Genomic DNA, 16458 nt, shown 5'->3' with positions numbered 1-16458 from the left:
GGCTCTGAGGGAACCCACACAATGCCTGTGTTCCTCCAGGGTGCGGGCCAAGACCTCAGCCCCCACTCTGCTCCCTGACAGCTGCTTTTCCGGGGCTGGGTATCTTCTGTGTGCTGCTGCCTCTTTGTGTAATGTGGGGGAGTTTAAGTCATGGTCCCTGCGGTATGCAGCTGCAGAGCAAAGCAGGGATTCTGGGAGCCTCATTCTTCCCCATCACATGGGTCTCCTGGAGGGAGCATCTGCCTTCAATCAGTTGTACCTTGGAACAGAGCAGGGTGGCTGTGCAGACAGAGGTGAGCAGGCTGGGATCACAGCCACAGTGAGTCATTGGCTCTGGCAGAGATCTGATGGGACACTGAAACAGAGCCTGGATGCTGTGCTTGATCCCCTTAGGATGGGAAGTGTCCCCCAGAAATGAACTATGCTGGTGAGCAGAGGCTCAGCCTCCATCATACCTTGCAGTGGGGAGGGCAGACCTCTCCTTTCCGCCTGGGTGTGGGCCTTTGCTCACAGTGCTGCAAATATCAGCCACAGGCAGGGAGGGGAGAACAGGGAGCACTGGGTAGCATCCGGTGACCCTCCTAAGGCAGGAGGCAGTTTATCCATGCTGAGAGGAGAATAGCACTGGCATTCTGGAACCTGGGATACAAGCAAGAGCCTAGGATACAAGCAAGGATGCAGCAACACAAGGGGATGGTCTGGGATGGGAGAACACTCTAGCTGAGGGATCACAGGGATGATCAGCACCCACTTGCAGGTCTGAGATATAACAGGCACTTCCTTAGTCCAGTCAGCCCTGCATGGTCCAGCTCCCCATCCCAATGAGAACCATCCCCAGGACCCAGGGTCTTCTTCAGGTCATCACATCCTCAGTTTGCTTCCCAGGGAGTTGCACTGACAACAGCAGGCCAGGAGGTCCAGAGCGAGAGGGCTGCAGGGCCAGGGCACCAGAGACTGTGGTAGCCCAGCAATGCAGACTGTATGTCAGGGAAGAAAAGCAAAAAAGACAGAATGTTTGGATCAGGGGCCCAAGAAGCAGCTGTTCCTGGTAGAATGTAGGATGATTGCTCTGCTGGGACAGCAGCCCTTCTCTAAAGGGGCAGCTGGGCATGGAGCCCTGGCTCAGAGGGCATGTAAAGGGCATGTAGCTGGGCAGGACAAAAGAGAAACTATGCCTGGATAAACCTGGATAACTGGATCCTTCCCAAACTGCACAGCTGAGGACACAGAGGATGAGATCTTGCATCCCTGGGCAAGGTACACCTCCAGACTGAGCTCAGAGGAAGGCTCACTCTGCTCAGATAATAGCTTCAGGCTCTGGCAGTAGGGACCCCCCATGCAATGTCACCCTGGCGCTCACCATAAATGCCCCATGTTGACCCCATGGTGTTGCGCCTGCATGTGACGAACTCCAGTGTGGAGGGCTTTGGGGTGATGAGGTGGGTTGGCAGGAGCTGTCCTGGCTGGGGACAGCAGGGCTGTCTCCAGCTGCTCCCAGTGTAACCACAGCTTCACACAGTTGAGACATAAACTTTGAAGAATTTAAGATTTTAGAGAAGCTGAGACCTTAATTAAAAATAAGCCTTGCTTAATCTAATTAAAAAAAAATAAATAGACGGGCCTTGCTAAAATTAAAGGTAGTTAGAGAGGCTTTGCTAAAATTAGAGTTTAATCATTGGCTAATAAATAATTATGCTTGTTCAGCTGGGCTTATAAGGAGAAACAAAGAGTCCGGTAAAGAACTTCAAGAACATAAGACAATTGCAAATCAGAAACCCATTGAAGACATGAAACTAGGAGCCCAGACAAGGGTCCATTTGTCACTTTGCATTGAAAAGACAGAAAGGTCAGAACGAGGAAGAGCCATATCCCTTCCCTCCCTTTTGTGACCCCTGCTCATAGTAAGACCACCGACCCATTTCAAAGAACAAACCACACATGCTTGTTTTTTTTTAAATTAGCATAAGAAGCAGAGAGTGGGTGGCAACTGGGTTATGAGTATGGTTTGTATTTAATATTTTTGTAAATAAAAAGCCTGTATTCACCTGTATTTGGGGCCGTGCATATTAAGGGGAGATCCAGCACTGGCCCAGAGCTGCTAATAAACATACACTTTTTAACCCTAAAATGGTTAAAGAGCCTTTGTCCATCTCAGTTGGATATTGATACTAGATCGTATCCATATTTTGGTAAATCACAACAAATTTCCCTGTAAAACACAGAAACCCATACTCTCACCAATGCCAGTACATATTAACTTTGTAAAAGATAAGATCCAAATCCTGTTTCTTTCATTTTTGTCAACACCGCTGGGTTTTCCCCTCTTTTATGTCTGTGGTTCAATAGGGCTCCTACCACATCTCCTGCTGGCTGCTGGCCACTGGTGCCCCTTACCAGCCACAGCACTGGGAGGATGGGATTCTATTCCTTCTGTCAGCATTTCTTTCCCCCGTGGCACCAGACAAGTACACCCCCCAGGACTCCTTCGTTCTGGTGCTCTACTCCCCCTCCTGTAGGGATGCTGCACTTCTTGGGTGCATTTGCAAAGGTGGCAAGTAAGAGTGAATGCCATCGTTGGGATTTTCCTTGTCCCTGTTCACTAAACACATCGGCTCTGAAGTCGTTAGAAATTGTGCTGGTTTTGGCTGGGTTAATTTTCTTCACAGTAGCTTTTACGGGGACAGGTTTTGGATTTGCACTGAAAATATATTAAGGGAGGGGGGGGGGGGAGTGGAGACGGAAGGGTCTGGCGTTTGTCGCGGTCCGTCGTCCGCAGGGGAGGGTCGGGCTCCCCCCGCGAGAGGAGCGGGACCCCCGCGGGCCCAGGCCGGGGCGGGCGCCGCATGCAACTCAAATTGCCGTGCTACCTCTCAGCCAATGGCCGGAGAGCCCGCCCGTCGCCAGCCAATGGGAAGGCGGCACTCCCCGCCGCCAGCAAATAGGCGCGGGGGGGCGGGCGTTGGAGTAACGCTCGGAGCGGCGGCGATGGCCCCGGAGCGCGGTGACCGCTCGCTCCCCGGCGGTACCGAGGGTCTTCCCCGGGTTTTCCTGCAGAGCCTGCGGACTCTTTTCGATATCCTGGATGACCGGCGGCGGGGTTACGTGCACCTGCGGGAGATCGAGTCGCGCTGGCGGGGAGCGGAAGCCCAGGAGCTGCCTGCCGGTGTGATGGAGGGGTTGCGGCAGGCGGCGCCGGCCAGCGGGTACCTCACCTTCGAGAGGTTCGTCCTGGGGCTGCGGGCGGCTCTGCCTGGGGCTGAGCCCCCGATGGAGGGTGTCAGCGGCGGACGGCGGAGCGTAGAGAAGCCACCAAGCCCTCGCTGTTCCGAAGAGCGGCGGGGGAAGAGCGGCGGGCAGCGGGAACCGGGGCAGGGCCAGCCCCGAGGCCGCGGTGAGTGACGGGACTGGGCTGGGGGCTTCGAGCTCGCGGGGGTGATGGCAGCGCCCGGGACGGGGACTGGCGCTCGGAGGTCGGGATGCGATCCCGCGGTCCGCCCCGCTCCCCTGTGCCCTCCTCTGGGCTCAGAGCCAGCGTTCCCTCAGGGCCGGTGTAGAACTCCCCCAAAGTTACTGTTCGTCCTGGTTTGGGCTCGCTGAACACCGATCCAGGTGTGAATATCCCAGCGCCGTCGCCCGCCCAGGTCTGTGCTCCCCTCGCGATGCGCTGGGCTATTTATAGCGCTGACAGGAGGAATTAAGGGCTTTGCCGTAATGTGTCCGTGATTGTCCTGACCTCCAGGGATGGGTGGCACAGCTGGGAGTCTCGAAGAATGGCTGGGCCCTGGGGACCCCCAAAGCCGAGCAGCTTCACTGGGGTGAAGCTGCGGTCACAGAGCGGCCGTGTGCTGGCCCTCAGGAATGATTCCTTCACGATGTCATGCATGGTTTGGACAAATACAAAATGCAAAACCTGATTAGCTTTTTGGTTTGGATCATTCCAGAGCACTATTCCAAATAACAAATAATTAATCAATTAATAAATGGGAGAGCAGTGCCAGGGCGATGTGCTCTGCTGTCCCAGATTCTGTCCATAGAGCTATCCTGCACATCCCTGTGGACTCTGCCCTTTCCTTGGGATCTGGGCTCCCTGTGCTGGCTCTGCCAGAGCCCTCTGGGGTGGTACACAGACCTTAGCATGGAGGAGACATGCCAGTTTCACTGGCATCTTGATTTGTTGCTAGTCAGTAGAATATGCTATAAGGAAACCAGGTTTCTGGGCTTATCTGGGTAGGTAATAATTCTTTATCTAGGTTTGTGAAGTGCTTTTGAGACAAAGTCTGTGTGAGGAACTGGTACTTATTATTGCACCACTTGAGTGCAATGACTTCCTCCACCTTGGGAAGGTCAGGCTGGTTTGCCTTCCCTTCCCAACCACTCCCTCCCAGTCTGTTCTGCTGGGTGGAGAAGAAACTTTTAACTGTGTCTGAGGTTCTCTGCTTTCCATTTTGACTCCAGACTAACCACCAGAGCTTCATCTAAGGGAACTATTAAGCAGACTATCCTATCATCAAGAGTGTAAATCCGGAAAAGCCTGAAAAAAATCCTGTTTGTTGAATAGACAGCAGATTGAAATCTCTGCCCTGGGAAGAAACAAGCAGCTTTCTGCTTGCTGAGGATCTTTCCATTGCCGGGTGATGTTCTGTAACTGTCCAGAGCTTGCAGGCAGGGTTAGAGCCTCAGCCCTTGCTGCTAGCATCCCACGCTGCAGGGCTGTATTTTGGCAAGAGGCCTGAGTTTCAGGTTCATTCAGCAGTTTAGAAAATAGTACAACTCAGTTATTCCATCTCTTAGCTTGTGATCTTGCCCAGTGCGCCCCTCCACAGATGGTGTCCCAAGGTGCAGTTGAACAGGTGGATGTTCTCAGCTGGCTGCAAGGGACTTAGGCAGTGTCATGGCAGGATATAGCTCCATCCTTGCTGCGGAGATGTGTGGTGGGTGCTGGGAACTGACTGTGGCTCCAGGAAGACCTGTCTCCACTAAGGGTATATCATTTGGGTGTGAGGCTGCTCTGAGCCTCCAGCTGCATGTGGTGGCTTCTGTAAGACCCCAACCAAATGCAGTGAGAAGATGTGTCAGTGCTCATAAGCTGCAATGAGTCAGAGGAAATGTTCCCTCTCTGTGTTTTGTGGGAAGAGGGTGCTCTCACAGGGTGTCTGCCCAGCTCTGCTTTACGGTCTGAGGAGCATCTACACATGTCAGAGGTGATTTGGATGTGACTCATGGCAAAATGGCAGAGGTTGGGGCCAGGTGGTTCTCCTGGAACCTCCAGGGGTGCAGGGAGCCAGTGGGACAACAGTTCTGTCCCCTCTCTCACACTAGCCACTGCTAGCGTGTGGGCTGAAGTGCTTCTGAGGTCCCTGCTTAAGTCAGCTTCCAGCTTCTCCTCAGCCCAGCAGTGCTGGTGCAGAGTGCAAGCTTCTGCTTGGCACCCCATGGTCCCTGGGAGCCAACAGTGCCAACACTGGACACAAGGATGATGAGGTGGATATTGGAGAAGTCACAGGGCAGGGAAGTCACCATAATGACACCCTTCTTCTGGTGTCTTGTCACAGCAGTGTCTGAGCGCATTGTTCTTGGGGTTCTTAAGCTCAGTAGTACCCCTGTGAGCTGGGACCTGGAGAAGTCAAAGCACAGAGAAGAAAGCCCTGGAAGTGTGTTGTGGCCTGGGGCACTGGCTTCTCCCCAGCACAGTGCTTTCCCTTGCTCCAGGGGTGGCTTGGCCCTAGCCTCTGGAGAGTTGTTTGCACTAGCAGGAGGGAGAGGATGATTTGTAGGGGCTTGTCTGGGCCATTGCCAAGGATAGTTGTGGAGAAGTATAAAACAACCATGAGGTGTCTGCTTGTCCTGGGCAGAGAGGGTCCCAGAGGGAGGAAGGAGCTTCTCCATTATCTCATGGCGGGATCTCTTCTACCTCTAGTGAGCTTATCCTGTTCCTTCCCTAAGAAGAACTCTCCTAGCGCATTAGCAGGGGTGCTGTTTTAGCCACTACCTTGTCAGCTCAGGTGTGCAGAGATCAGCTGGTTGACCAAGAGCTCCTGCTTATCACAGGTGCAGCTCAGCTCAACCCATCACTTCTAGGTTATTGCAGCAAAAAGTTTTCCAACACGCTTGTCCCACAGCTCTGACCAGAAGTGCTCCTGGCATTGCCTTGGGATTCTGACTGTTAGGAGTATCATTGGTTTTGGGGCTGTTCCTCAGCTTTTCAAGCAGGATATACTACAGGTCTGCCAGGACAACACGTGTGGTGACACCAGTCCTGCTGGGTTCCTCCCAGGTAGATTTTGGTACATGAAACCAAAGGGAGTTGGCAAAGCAGATGGATGGGTGATATCAAAGACTGTGTTTGCTGATGTGCTAGAGACCTGTCTGTGCCAGAGTATTTGTTGGGAAGTGGAGTGAGATACTGTAATGGACTAGAAGGAGGACTTTTCCCATGGCATAGTGGCTTCTTTCCCCAGTGATACAAAGTGACAAACTGAGGTGTAGCATTGCCTGCTGCCAGCTGAGCCTGTCTCCTATCCCTGGACCAGTGTGACTGTGGCAGCGCAGGCAGCCCTGGTATAGGACTCCCACACCTTGTACCTTCAAGATGAAGGGTGGCTCCTGTGGCCGTGCCTGCCCTCTCCTGCCTCATATCCTTCCTCCGTCATGTTCATGTGCTCAGCTGAGGAAACTTGTGGAGCAGAGGGAAGAAACATGCCAGCCCATGTGGTGCCACACACCCTGTACTGGCATTCACAGCCATTCATGTGCCTGCAGCAGGGAATGTGCCAGACCTGTGCCAGGCAGCTCTGGTAGAAGGATGTGCGAGGGATGGGAGTGCCTGGCAGACACATGGGGAACTGTCCTGGGAAGAGGGCGTTTTCCCCAGCTGCCTGCCATCACTTGCCAGCTCCCTGCTGCTTTTCTTGAAAAGCCGGGTTAGGAAAGGAACTCTTGAGGAAGCCTCAAGTGTGCAGGGAGCAGGCGAGCTGTAGGACTGAGGGGGTGGCACGAGACAGGGTGTGCTGGGCACTTGGCTGGGGTCTGAGGCAGGATGGGAGGAGAAACAGGCTGCTGCCCAGACTTGCCTGGGGATGTGCTGGCTGCACCCTTGGCTGCCCTGATGCTGTGATTTGGGACAGTGGGGTGTCAGGGTGCTGCTCTACCAGCTCGGCTAGCAGTGGATCAGAGCTGGCTCAGCTGTGACTGCAGGGCTGGGTTTCTGGTGAGGGCAGGCAGTGTGGGGCTTGTACAGACTTCACTGCAAGTGCCCAGGGAATTCATGCCCTGGCTGACAGGCAGGAGGTGCCTGATCCAGCCTGGAACCTTCCAGTATGAACTTAATCTTCAAAAATAGGTTATCCATGGATTTACATCAGCGCTATGTGTTTGTAGTAGATTAGTCTTTTCCAGGATAGGATGTTTGGGTTTTAATAAAATTTTAGAAAATCTACAGCTTGATTTACTTTATGGTTACATCATAGACATAGTGTCTGGGCTGGATATCCACATGGCCGAGTCCATCACCAAGCAGGAGCTGCCTTCCGGAGAAGTTGGCTTCCTGGCACAGCTGGTGCCACCTGAGTGGAAGCCGGGTGTCCCATGAAGACACGTGAAGGCAGTCAATATCACTAATGGTTTTGTTGCCCCAGCTGGGACTGGACCAGCTTTTCCTGGAAACTGCTTGCTTTCTACAGAAGATGACATTGAGGTCTCTTGCTGGCCTGGCACAGCTGAGTCAATCATTCCTGACACCTGGACAAAAACAGAAGTAGGCTGGTGGTTTGCTCAGTCTCTCCCTGTTTGCAAGACCACCCTGCAGATCATCTCACAGAAGTGGCTGTGGGGAGGATTTTGCTGAAAGCAGCTTGTAGCCTCATGCTTTCATCTGTTCCAGGTGATGATGCAAAGTCTGCTGGGAAGTTCCAGGGAGACAGTGGCCACCCAGAGGCTGGGGACAGTCGGAGGCATCAGAGAGGCCGTGCAGAACACCGGAGACACACCATCACCAATGGTGTGGACTTCAGCATGGTAAGGGAGAGTTGTGGGCTCCCATGAGGGGGAAGGTAGATTGCAGGGTTCTCTCACTGATGACTTCATCTCTGGGCTTTGGCTTCTTCTCTGCCAACCCTGCACATGTGAGCTGTGAGTTGTCAAGCAAATCCTGATATTTTGGATATGAAGGTCTGTTGATGTATGTGGATGTTTTGCCATTATTTCCAAAGTGCTTTCTTTCCTGAATCGTGCCAGACAGGGAGGAGGTGGATGCCTTCCCCCAGAGTGGGGTCAGGCCACAAAGCCAGTGTACTGGCTGCTTTCCCAATGGGCAAGGTCTTGGGAAGAGGAAGACAAAGGTGGAGGTGTGGGAACAGATGTATCTCTGGGTCTTAAGAGCACACCAGTGAGGGTCAGGTATGCTTTGTGCTGGCAAGCAGTGGGGCAAGGCTATGTCCCCTCCCAGATGTTCCATGCAGATCAGGGCTCAAACATGCAGGTCCTCTCAGCTTCTGACAGACTTTTTGCTAGCAAAGCAGAGAAATCCACATTGAATTTATTCAGGCAGCCCAGGATGGAGGGGTCTGTTCGGTGCTCACCAAAATCCAAGTATGTTTGTTCTGGGGCTGACACACCCCAAAGGGAGCAGGGGGGCAGCTGTAGGCATGCTCCTGCTGCATTCCTAGGTAAATAGGTGAAGAAACCTGCACCTGCAATGCTGAGCAGGAGGGTAGAGGTAACCCAAGTGTCTTTCACACAGTTTGGTTGTTCTCCAAACTGGAGAACTTTTCTTCCAAAAGTCTTTCTCCAAAGCAGCATCAGGCAGCAGTCGTTATCCTGCCCCTCTGTAGCCTTTCGTGGGGAAAGGGGCTGAGACCCTTGCCTGTATCCACATCCCCCCACACCTCATGAAGAAACCTACTCCTGGGACTTGACAGAGCCTTGGTGGGGAGTGGGTGACATCTCTGTGCTCTGTCTTGCAGCTGAAGTACATGAAGGAGCTGGAACAGGAGAAGGATGTCCTGTTGCAGGGCCTGGAGCTTATAGACCGGGCTCGAGCGTGGTACTGCCAGCACATCCAGCTCATGCAGGAGCACCAGCGGCTCCTGGGGAAGAAGAGGACCAGTGCTGTGAGTCTGGGCCTTCTTCTGGCTGCGTGTGGGTTTGGAGAACAGGGCTGGAAGATAGCTGGACCTGGAGCTGACCCCATGGTAACCTCTAGCCTCTTCTAACCCATCCTGCAGGATTTTGCTGAGGGTGGCCAGAGTCACCTGGGGCGCCTGGTGCCCAAGCTTCAGGAGGTGAACCGCTGCCTGGGTGACCTTCTTTCCACTGCTGGCAAGGTGAGAACAGCATATCAGTAGCTTCAGGTTGTTTGTGTGATCTTAGGATTCATCCTGTCCCACCCATGTTGGTGGCTGGGCTGACATTGGAGCTGCCAGAGTTTCCCCCAGCTCTGGGAAGGCAATGGAGGACAGCCAAGAGGACAGCACAGCTGGTCCTGATGTGGGCTGGAGGATGCATAAGGCATTTGGGGGGCTAAAGGAGATGCCCAAAAAGGTACAGCCATTGTCAAGGGAATAAGGAGCCTAACCTCATGAGGCGCTGAGTCAGCCACTTCAGAGCTGACTGTCATGCTGGGCAGGAGACAGGCACACTGGCAGGAATGCTTCCCCATTCTGCCTGGTGGGCTGGAAACACTGTGATGGCCTGTGCTGGGATTTTAATCATCTGCTGGGCTTCTTTGAGTTCTTTGTGTGCCACAGAAACATCTCACCTTGAAGAAGGGCTCGGTAGGGCCACAAGATAAGAGGCCCAGTGTCTCATTCCCTTCATGTGGAGGCAGGTCAGCCTGTCAAGGCTTTCCCTTGGAGGAATGTACCCTGACGGAGCTGTGATAAGCTTATCTCAACCCTCTCCTAGAGAGGGTCCTTTAGATGGGACCATCTTCTCTCGTCATGGTGAGCTATCCCACCATACTTCAGTGACTATGCTGATCCTTTGTAACCCATTGGTTTTCCCCCTGGTACCACCTTGGCTTTCCCCCATAAAAACCCCAGCTTCTGCCCAGTTCAGTAGGGAGCTGATGTCCCTGGCTACCCTTCACAGTGCTGCTGGACAATAAAACTGTCTCTGTGGAATCACCATACGATGCTCCTGTCTCTCTGTCTCTGAGTTGGCCCGGGATAGCCTCGCAAGCAGAGCTGAAATCACTGAGCTGAAATCACTTGCAGCCACAGGCTACCCCTTGCTAAGGTTACCCAGTGGCCAGGGATTGCCAGAGACCCCCGAAGGCCATCTCTTGTGGGACAGCTCTCTCTGGGAAAGTTGTGGCATCCTGGGTCCGACCAATGGACACGGCCTGGCCACCACACCTTCATCTTCTCTATAGGCAGCAAACCCCTCCTCAGCCCTGAGCAGGCTGGTGCCTGTAACATCCCCAGCCTCCACAGGCTCCCAGCAAGCCATCAACATGCTGAAGGAGCAGAATCGGCTTCTCACTAAGGTGAGTGGAGGTAGGGGTGGAGGAGATGCCCTTGGGCGTGCTGGGAAAGGAAGGGGATGGGATGGGGCCAGGGAAGGAATGATAGGCAGTGGGAAGTGTTCCTTCAGCTTGACCAGACTTGGTCATCCCAGAGAAGGGTGTATGGGGCTGCACATGGAGACCTTCTGGCATAGAGCTGTGCCCAGCTGTCTCCAGCTGTTTGCTGGGTGAGTCAGTGGTAGGGATGAGGCATTCCTGGCAGAGGAACAGGCTGTGACAAAGGTCACAAGAGGTCACAAGAGAGGGCAGAGACTGAAGCTGGGGGCTGTCAGGGGAGTGATGGTCTGCCAGGGCCAGGCTCACTGCTGGGGTTTCTGTCATAGCATATGGCCACATAAATTCTTTGGGGGCTTGAGTCCCTCTGCTCTGGAGCCAGGCTGGGACAGCCTGGGGGTCACCTGGAGAAGAGAAGGCTCTGGAGAGACCTTAGAGCCCCTTCCAGGGGGCTGTTCCTTGGGACAAGGGCCTGGAGGGACAGAACAAGGGGGAATGGCTTCCCACTGCCAGAGGGCAGGGTTAGATGGAATACTGGGAAGAAATTGTTCCCTGAGAGGGTGGTGAGGCCCTGGCACAGGGTGCCTAGAGAAGCTGCCCCATCCCTGGAAGTGTTCAAGAACAGGTTGGACAGGTCTTGGAGCAACTGGCTCTAGTGGAAGCTGTTCCTGCCCATGGTTAGGGGCTGGGATGAGATGGGCTTTTTTAATGTCCTCCTACCCAAGCCCATGATTCTGTGGTTCTATGAAATTTTATCTGCCACACACCAGTTGCCAGCATTTTCCTCCTCTAACCAGCATTTTCCTCCCATCTTGTGCAGGAGGTGACTGACAAGAGTGAGCGCATCACCCAGTTGGAGCAGGAGAAATCTGCCCTGATCAAGCAGCTCTTTGAGGCTCATGCCAACAACAACCATGAGATGAGCCAGCTGGACTCCACCTTCATCTAGCACATGCCTCCCCCACCCCATCCCCAAACTTCCTCGGGGTTTTCAAGGGACCCTTGCTCCAAACTAATCGTACCCACTGCTCCAGGTGTTGTGTCTCAAGATCTGGGGCTGCTGGTGGCATCTCTGTGGGAGGAAGCCGGGAGCCCTCTTGGGGAGCATCCCTGCCCTGCTGATGGTTTATCAGCCATGCTGTTCTCAAGCTGCTCCTTTCCTGTCTCTAAATGGGTTGCAGGGACACTGTCCCCAGCCCCGTGACCCCCAGTATGTGGGAGACATGGCTGCTGTCTGTGCTGCCCGTGTGGGGTGAGCTGCTGTGCCCTTGCTGACTTAGGCTGGATTTTGGGGGCTCATGGGAAAAAGTGATGCATCTTCAACACTCCAGCCAGCATCTCCAGACAAGCCTGACCCTTAGAGGCTCATGCTTGTCCTGCCGTTGGAAGACTAAGATTAGAAATCCAAGGAGGCATGCCTGGCCCCTCTCTGCTGCCCATGTTCTGCCATGTCCTGGCCCTGTAGTGCCCAAACTGGTGGTCTTCATGGCAGCCCCTCTGTCGTGTTTGTGGTAGTGATACCATAGTTGCTGTTTACATGTCTGCAGGCTCCTGTAGGGAATGAGCCATAGACCTAAGCAAGATAGCCTCTACCTCTGAGCTGCTGTTTTGGGCTGTTGACAAGTTGAGACAGACACCGCGCCCTTTACTTGGCTTGACCTGGCAAATACTTCCTGATACCTGCCAGGATTACATTCTTTTCATGACTGTCAGAGAAATGATCTTCTGTAGCCTGGGGATGCTCACATCAGCCTGACCTCGCGGGGGGGCTTTAGAACTTGGTTTTGTATTTAACTGAGTGTGAGACAGAGCAGAGGCTACCAGGCTCTTCCCTGTGCACATCTCCACATGGAGAAATGGCAGCTCTGCTTCACGTGGTTGTGGAGGCTACTGCCAGGGGTGACATCCTGACTGTGAGCTGCACTCTTCTGCAGGTGTCTTGAGGGGTGGTGGTGGTCTAAGATGAGTCCTGGCGCATCTCAGGACTCCTCCTGCTTCCCATCACGATGGGATTCCCACCTCAGTGATGATGCTAGAGCTGAATGACATTCGACTGTGGCTTGCTACTTGGTATCCATGGTACTTTCACTGGAGATCCCATGTAGCACAGCCTGGCCCACTGTACCCCCAGGGCCAAGGCCTTTCTCTCTGGGGTTGTTTCGTGCTCCAATTCTCCAGGTATGATGCTGTGGCACTGAACTGAGCTGGGCAGAAGGTGCTGGCTCTGCCCTGAGCTGACACATGCAGGCCAAATCTCTTCTCACTTTTGTTCTTATCTGTCAGGACTCTCTCCCATGCAGCAGTTCTCTTCGAGGTTGATCCTGAGCTAAAGCTCACTGCAATGTATGAATCCCTGCTCTGCCCTTGTGCCTGCAGCTGGAGTAGGGATCAGTAGAATGCCAGGGGGATGGTGGAGGAGGAGCAGCAGGGCCATGGCTAGTCATGTCCCCTGTCCGCAAGAGTCGGGTGTTAGTTGTTCCCTGGGCATCAGTGTCTGCTATCCTTTTTGTGGTGTCTTCTCTGGTGTCCAGTGCCTGTTTTGCCTAAGGTTTAATTAGAACTGACCCTTTTTATGAGGGTTACCTGTCTGTAGGGCTAATAAAGTGGGGTGACCTATTTAATTTATCCTTCTGTCTCTCTCCCTAAATCAGCCCATCTCCTGCTGCCAGCCCTGAAGTCCCTGACTGTCCTGTCTCTCAGAATTTAGGGGGAGCTGAAGCTGCAATCTGGTGAGCAAACAAAGAGCCCGGGGAACTCTGCACCTGGATATGTTTCCATGTCCTTTCCCATCACCTCTGGGCTTCCCAGGGACTGGGGATGCCCTGTCCCCTGCTGTGGGGCAGGGTCTTAAACCCACCTGCACCCCTTCCAAGTGCTGTAGCTTCATCTGTGTATTCCTCCAGAAGCTGTGCTGGGGCTCACACTGCTAAGGCGGTGCTGGTGCAATTCACAACCTCTTACTTGCTTTTAAGTAACCTTTCTCAGAGCTGCCCCATAGAGGTGGCAACACTGGCTGGTGTTCTGCAGTAGCTCCTTTCCACAGGGTCAGTCACAGGGGACCTCAGTGGCATGGCATGTGTAGCAAGTGTCCCTCTGCCCTATGCTGAGATGGCAACTCAGTGAACCTGTGCTGACTAGGAAACCCTCCTTCCATAGGTTGTAGGGTGAAACCTGCACCCTGCAGAGGCTGAGTCTCCCCTGCTGGGAGCGGAGCCAAAAGGGAGACCCCAGTCCACTTACTGGCATCTGGTGGAGGGATCTCTGCCATGGCCTGTTCCAGGTGCCGCTTAGGGCAGCCACTAGTTCCAGATGGGGCAGGAAGAGGGTTGCTAATTACCCTTGGTTCCCATTTCATGCCTTTGCTTGGGTGTGGAGCCCATGAGGGCTTCCAAAGGAAAAAGAGTCACAGTTCCCGCTCCAGGCTGCTCCATGCAGAGCCAGGGCAGCTCTCTCTGTCCCAGCCCTTGCCAGCAGCACTGGCCCCCACTCTGCTTTCTGTGAGACGGCTGTAGGTTGCAGGGTAGCTCTGGCAGTGCCAGGGCCCACTGGAACCAAGTTTCCCCTGGAAACTGCAGGGCTCACCTCAGGCTGTCACTCTGGCCTGCCCACACTGTTTCTAGGTCCCTGATGAGCCTGACCCTCCCCTGTGGGTCTGTGCTGTGTCCACTTTGGCGCACTTAACTGTGGGGACTGGCTCAGGGGCCATGAGACCTGCATTTGAGGTCAGGTCTGATAGTGATGTGTATGCTGGGACATGTAGGTGAACACCTTCCATTCTCTTCAGGCCTTTTCCTGCTGGAACTGCCTTTGCATAGATCTGTGGTGGCTCCAGGGCCCTGATAACTGCTGGAGCCCACTGTGAGACATAAACTTTGAAGAATTCAAAATTTTAGAGAAACTGAGGCCTTAATTAAAAATAAGCCTTGCTTAATCTAATTAAAAAAAAAATAAATAGATGGGCCTTGCTAAAATTAAAGGTAGTTAGAGAGGCTTTGCTAAAATTAGAGGTTAATCATTGGCTAATAACTGTCTGTCAACTTTATGCTTGTTCAGCTGGGCTTCTAAGGAGAAACAAAGAGTCTGGTAAAGAACTTCAAGAACATAAGACAATTGCAAATCAGAAACCCATTGAAGACATGAAACTAGGAGCCCAGACAAGGGTCCATTTGTCACTTTGCACTGAAAAGACAGAAAGGTCAGAATGAGGAAGAGCCATATCCCTTCCCTCCCTTTTGTGACCCCTGCTCATAGTAAGACCACCGACCCATTTCAAAGAACAAACCACACATGCTTGTTTTTTTTTAAATTAGCATAAGAAGCAGAGAGTGGGTGGCAACTGGGTTATGAGTATGGTTTGTATTTAATATTTTTGTAAATAAAAAGCCTGTATTCACCTGTATTTGGGGCCGTGCGTATTAAGGGGAGATCCAGCACTGGCCCAGCACTGGCCCAGAGCTGCTAATAAACATACACTTTTTAACCCTAAAATGGTTAAAGAGCCTTTGTCCATCTCAGTTGGACATTGATACTAGATCGTATCCATATTTTGGTAAATCAGTTGTGTCTGTTAGACAAAGCAGCATGTTAACCCCAGTGCAAGGTGCTGCCTTCTCTGCAAATCCCCTCAATCAGAGTCCATTGCAACACAGCAGACTGCAAAGCCCTGGTGTCATGATTCCCATGCCACAGGCACTTCAGTTTGCTCAAGGGACTTTGGATAGTCACGTGCTGGCACCTCCAGAGCCCCCACCCTGGTTTGATGCTCATGATGCTGAGAGGAGTGTCAGGAGCAATCCTGCTGGAGAAGGGGGATGGCCAGGAAAGGTGATGAATCACTGTCCAGGTGCTCAGGTTGTGAGACTACTTGTGTCATGGATATCTTCCTGTGCCACATGCCAGGGATGATTCCCTTTAGCTCTGACTTGGCTTTGAAGGAGGAGTGTGGAAGCTATTTGGGGCTCAAGCCCTCCCACCCACGTGGCCCTTGCTGTGCTCCCCTTGCCATCAGATTCCCTGTCCAGGTCAGACTTCATCCAGGTGTCTTCAGCACCCTTGTCCTACTTCTGGCTTCTCACTCCATTCTCTCCACTTCTTTTTTCCTTGGAGACTCAGCCTTGCCAGCTGCCAGGTAAATCACAGCAGCCTCTGGAGACCCTCAGGGGGCTTTTCTCCACCAAGGTCCTGCTCCAGTTGCTCTCTGTGTTGCAGCTGAGCTGTTCACAGCCTGATTTTCTTTAACTCATTTCTTTTCATTAATTTCCCAGACCCATCCTACCTGTTTGAGATCTTTGCTTGACTTAGATGTGTTTAACTGAACAGGTTCACACCTGCTCAGGATACGGGAAGAAAGAACCAAGGCCAAGGGCAACAGCAGTCACAGCTGTGCCACAGACTGAAATTCACCAGCCTGTCACCTTGTTCAGGGAATGACTGTAAAACTGTGTTTCTTTGGGGAACATATTGGTCGTCTGTGGGAAATCCAGTCTACCACAAAGTAGACAGAGGAGTCCTTCAACTTTGTTCAAATAAAGGGGAAGAGTCCACTGGGCCATACCCATGTGGGATCTCTCTCGAGGTATCACAGGACGTAGCCTCCTTTTCTCCTAAGCTACCGGCTCCTGTTCACTGGGGTTGTTCTGCCTGGTATAACTAATCCAGCCTGTCACCATTTTTATTACTTTGCAGAAGAAAATACCTACACACAGAATGCCATGGGCTGTAGAAGCAGCCAGGGGGATGCTGTGCAGCCAGACGAACCTGTTCTGGTGGATAGCTGGATTTAGGGAGCGGGAGCATAATTGCCAGGAGCAGCATGATTTGCTTTGGTTCTTCTAGCATCCTATGGGTTTGAGTCTCCACAGCTCTGAGACAGGATTCCTTCAAGGCAAGGCAGCAAGTTCTGCAGGAAAAGAGTTGATTTATATGTTGGATCTGACAGAGCC

At 52.9% G+C, this 16458-nt stretch overlaps 1 protein-coding gene across 1 annotated transcript; it reads left to right on the top strand.

Moving 5' to 3' along the window:
- The first annotated feature begins 2740 nt into the window (after positions 1-2740).
- Positions 2741-15004, top strand: SAPCD2 (suppressor APC domain containing 2). The gene is made up of 6 exons (XM_023937921.2): positions 2741-3391; positions 7880-8013; positions 8961-9107; positions 9222-9320; positions 10370-10483; positions 11337-15004. Exons 1-6 carry the CDS (start codon positions 2878-2880, stop codon positions 11463-11465), a joined length of 1137 nt encoding a protein of 378 aa, XP_023793689.2. The 5' UTR covers positions 2741-2877; the 3' UTR covers positions 11466-15004.
- The last annotated feature ends 1454 nt before the right edge of the window (positions 15005-16458 follow it).

Source organism: Cyanistes caeruleus, chromosome 20 (genome assembly GCF_971803275.1).
Source record: "Cyanistes caeruleus chromosome 20, bCyaCae1.hap1.1, whole genome shotgun sequence".
NCBI classification, from domain to species: Eukaryota; Metazoa; Chordata; class Aves; order Passeriformes; family Paridae; genus Cyanistes; species Cyanistes caeruleus.
This window is presented reverse-complemented; position numbering and strand designations above follow the sequence as displayed.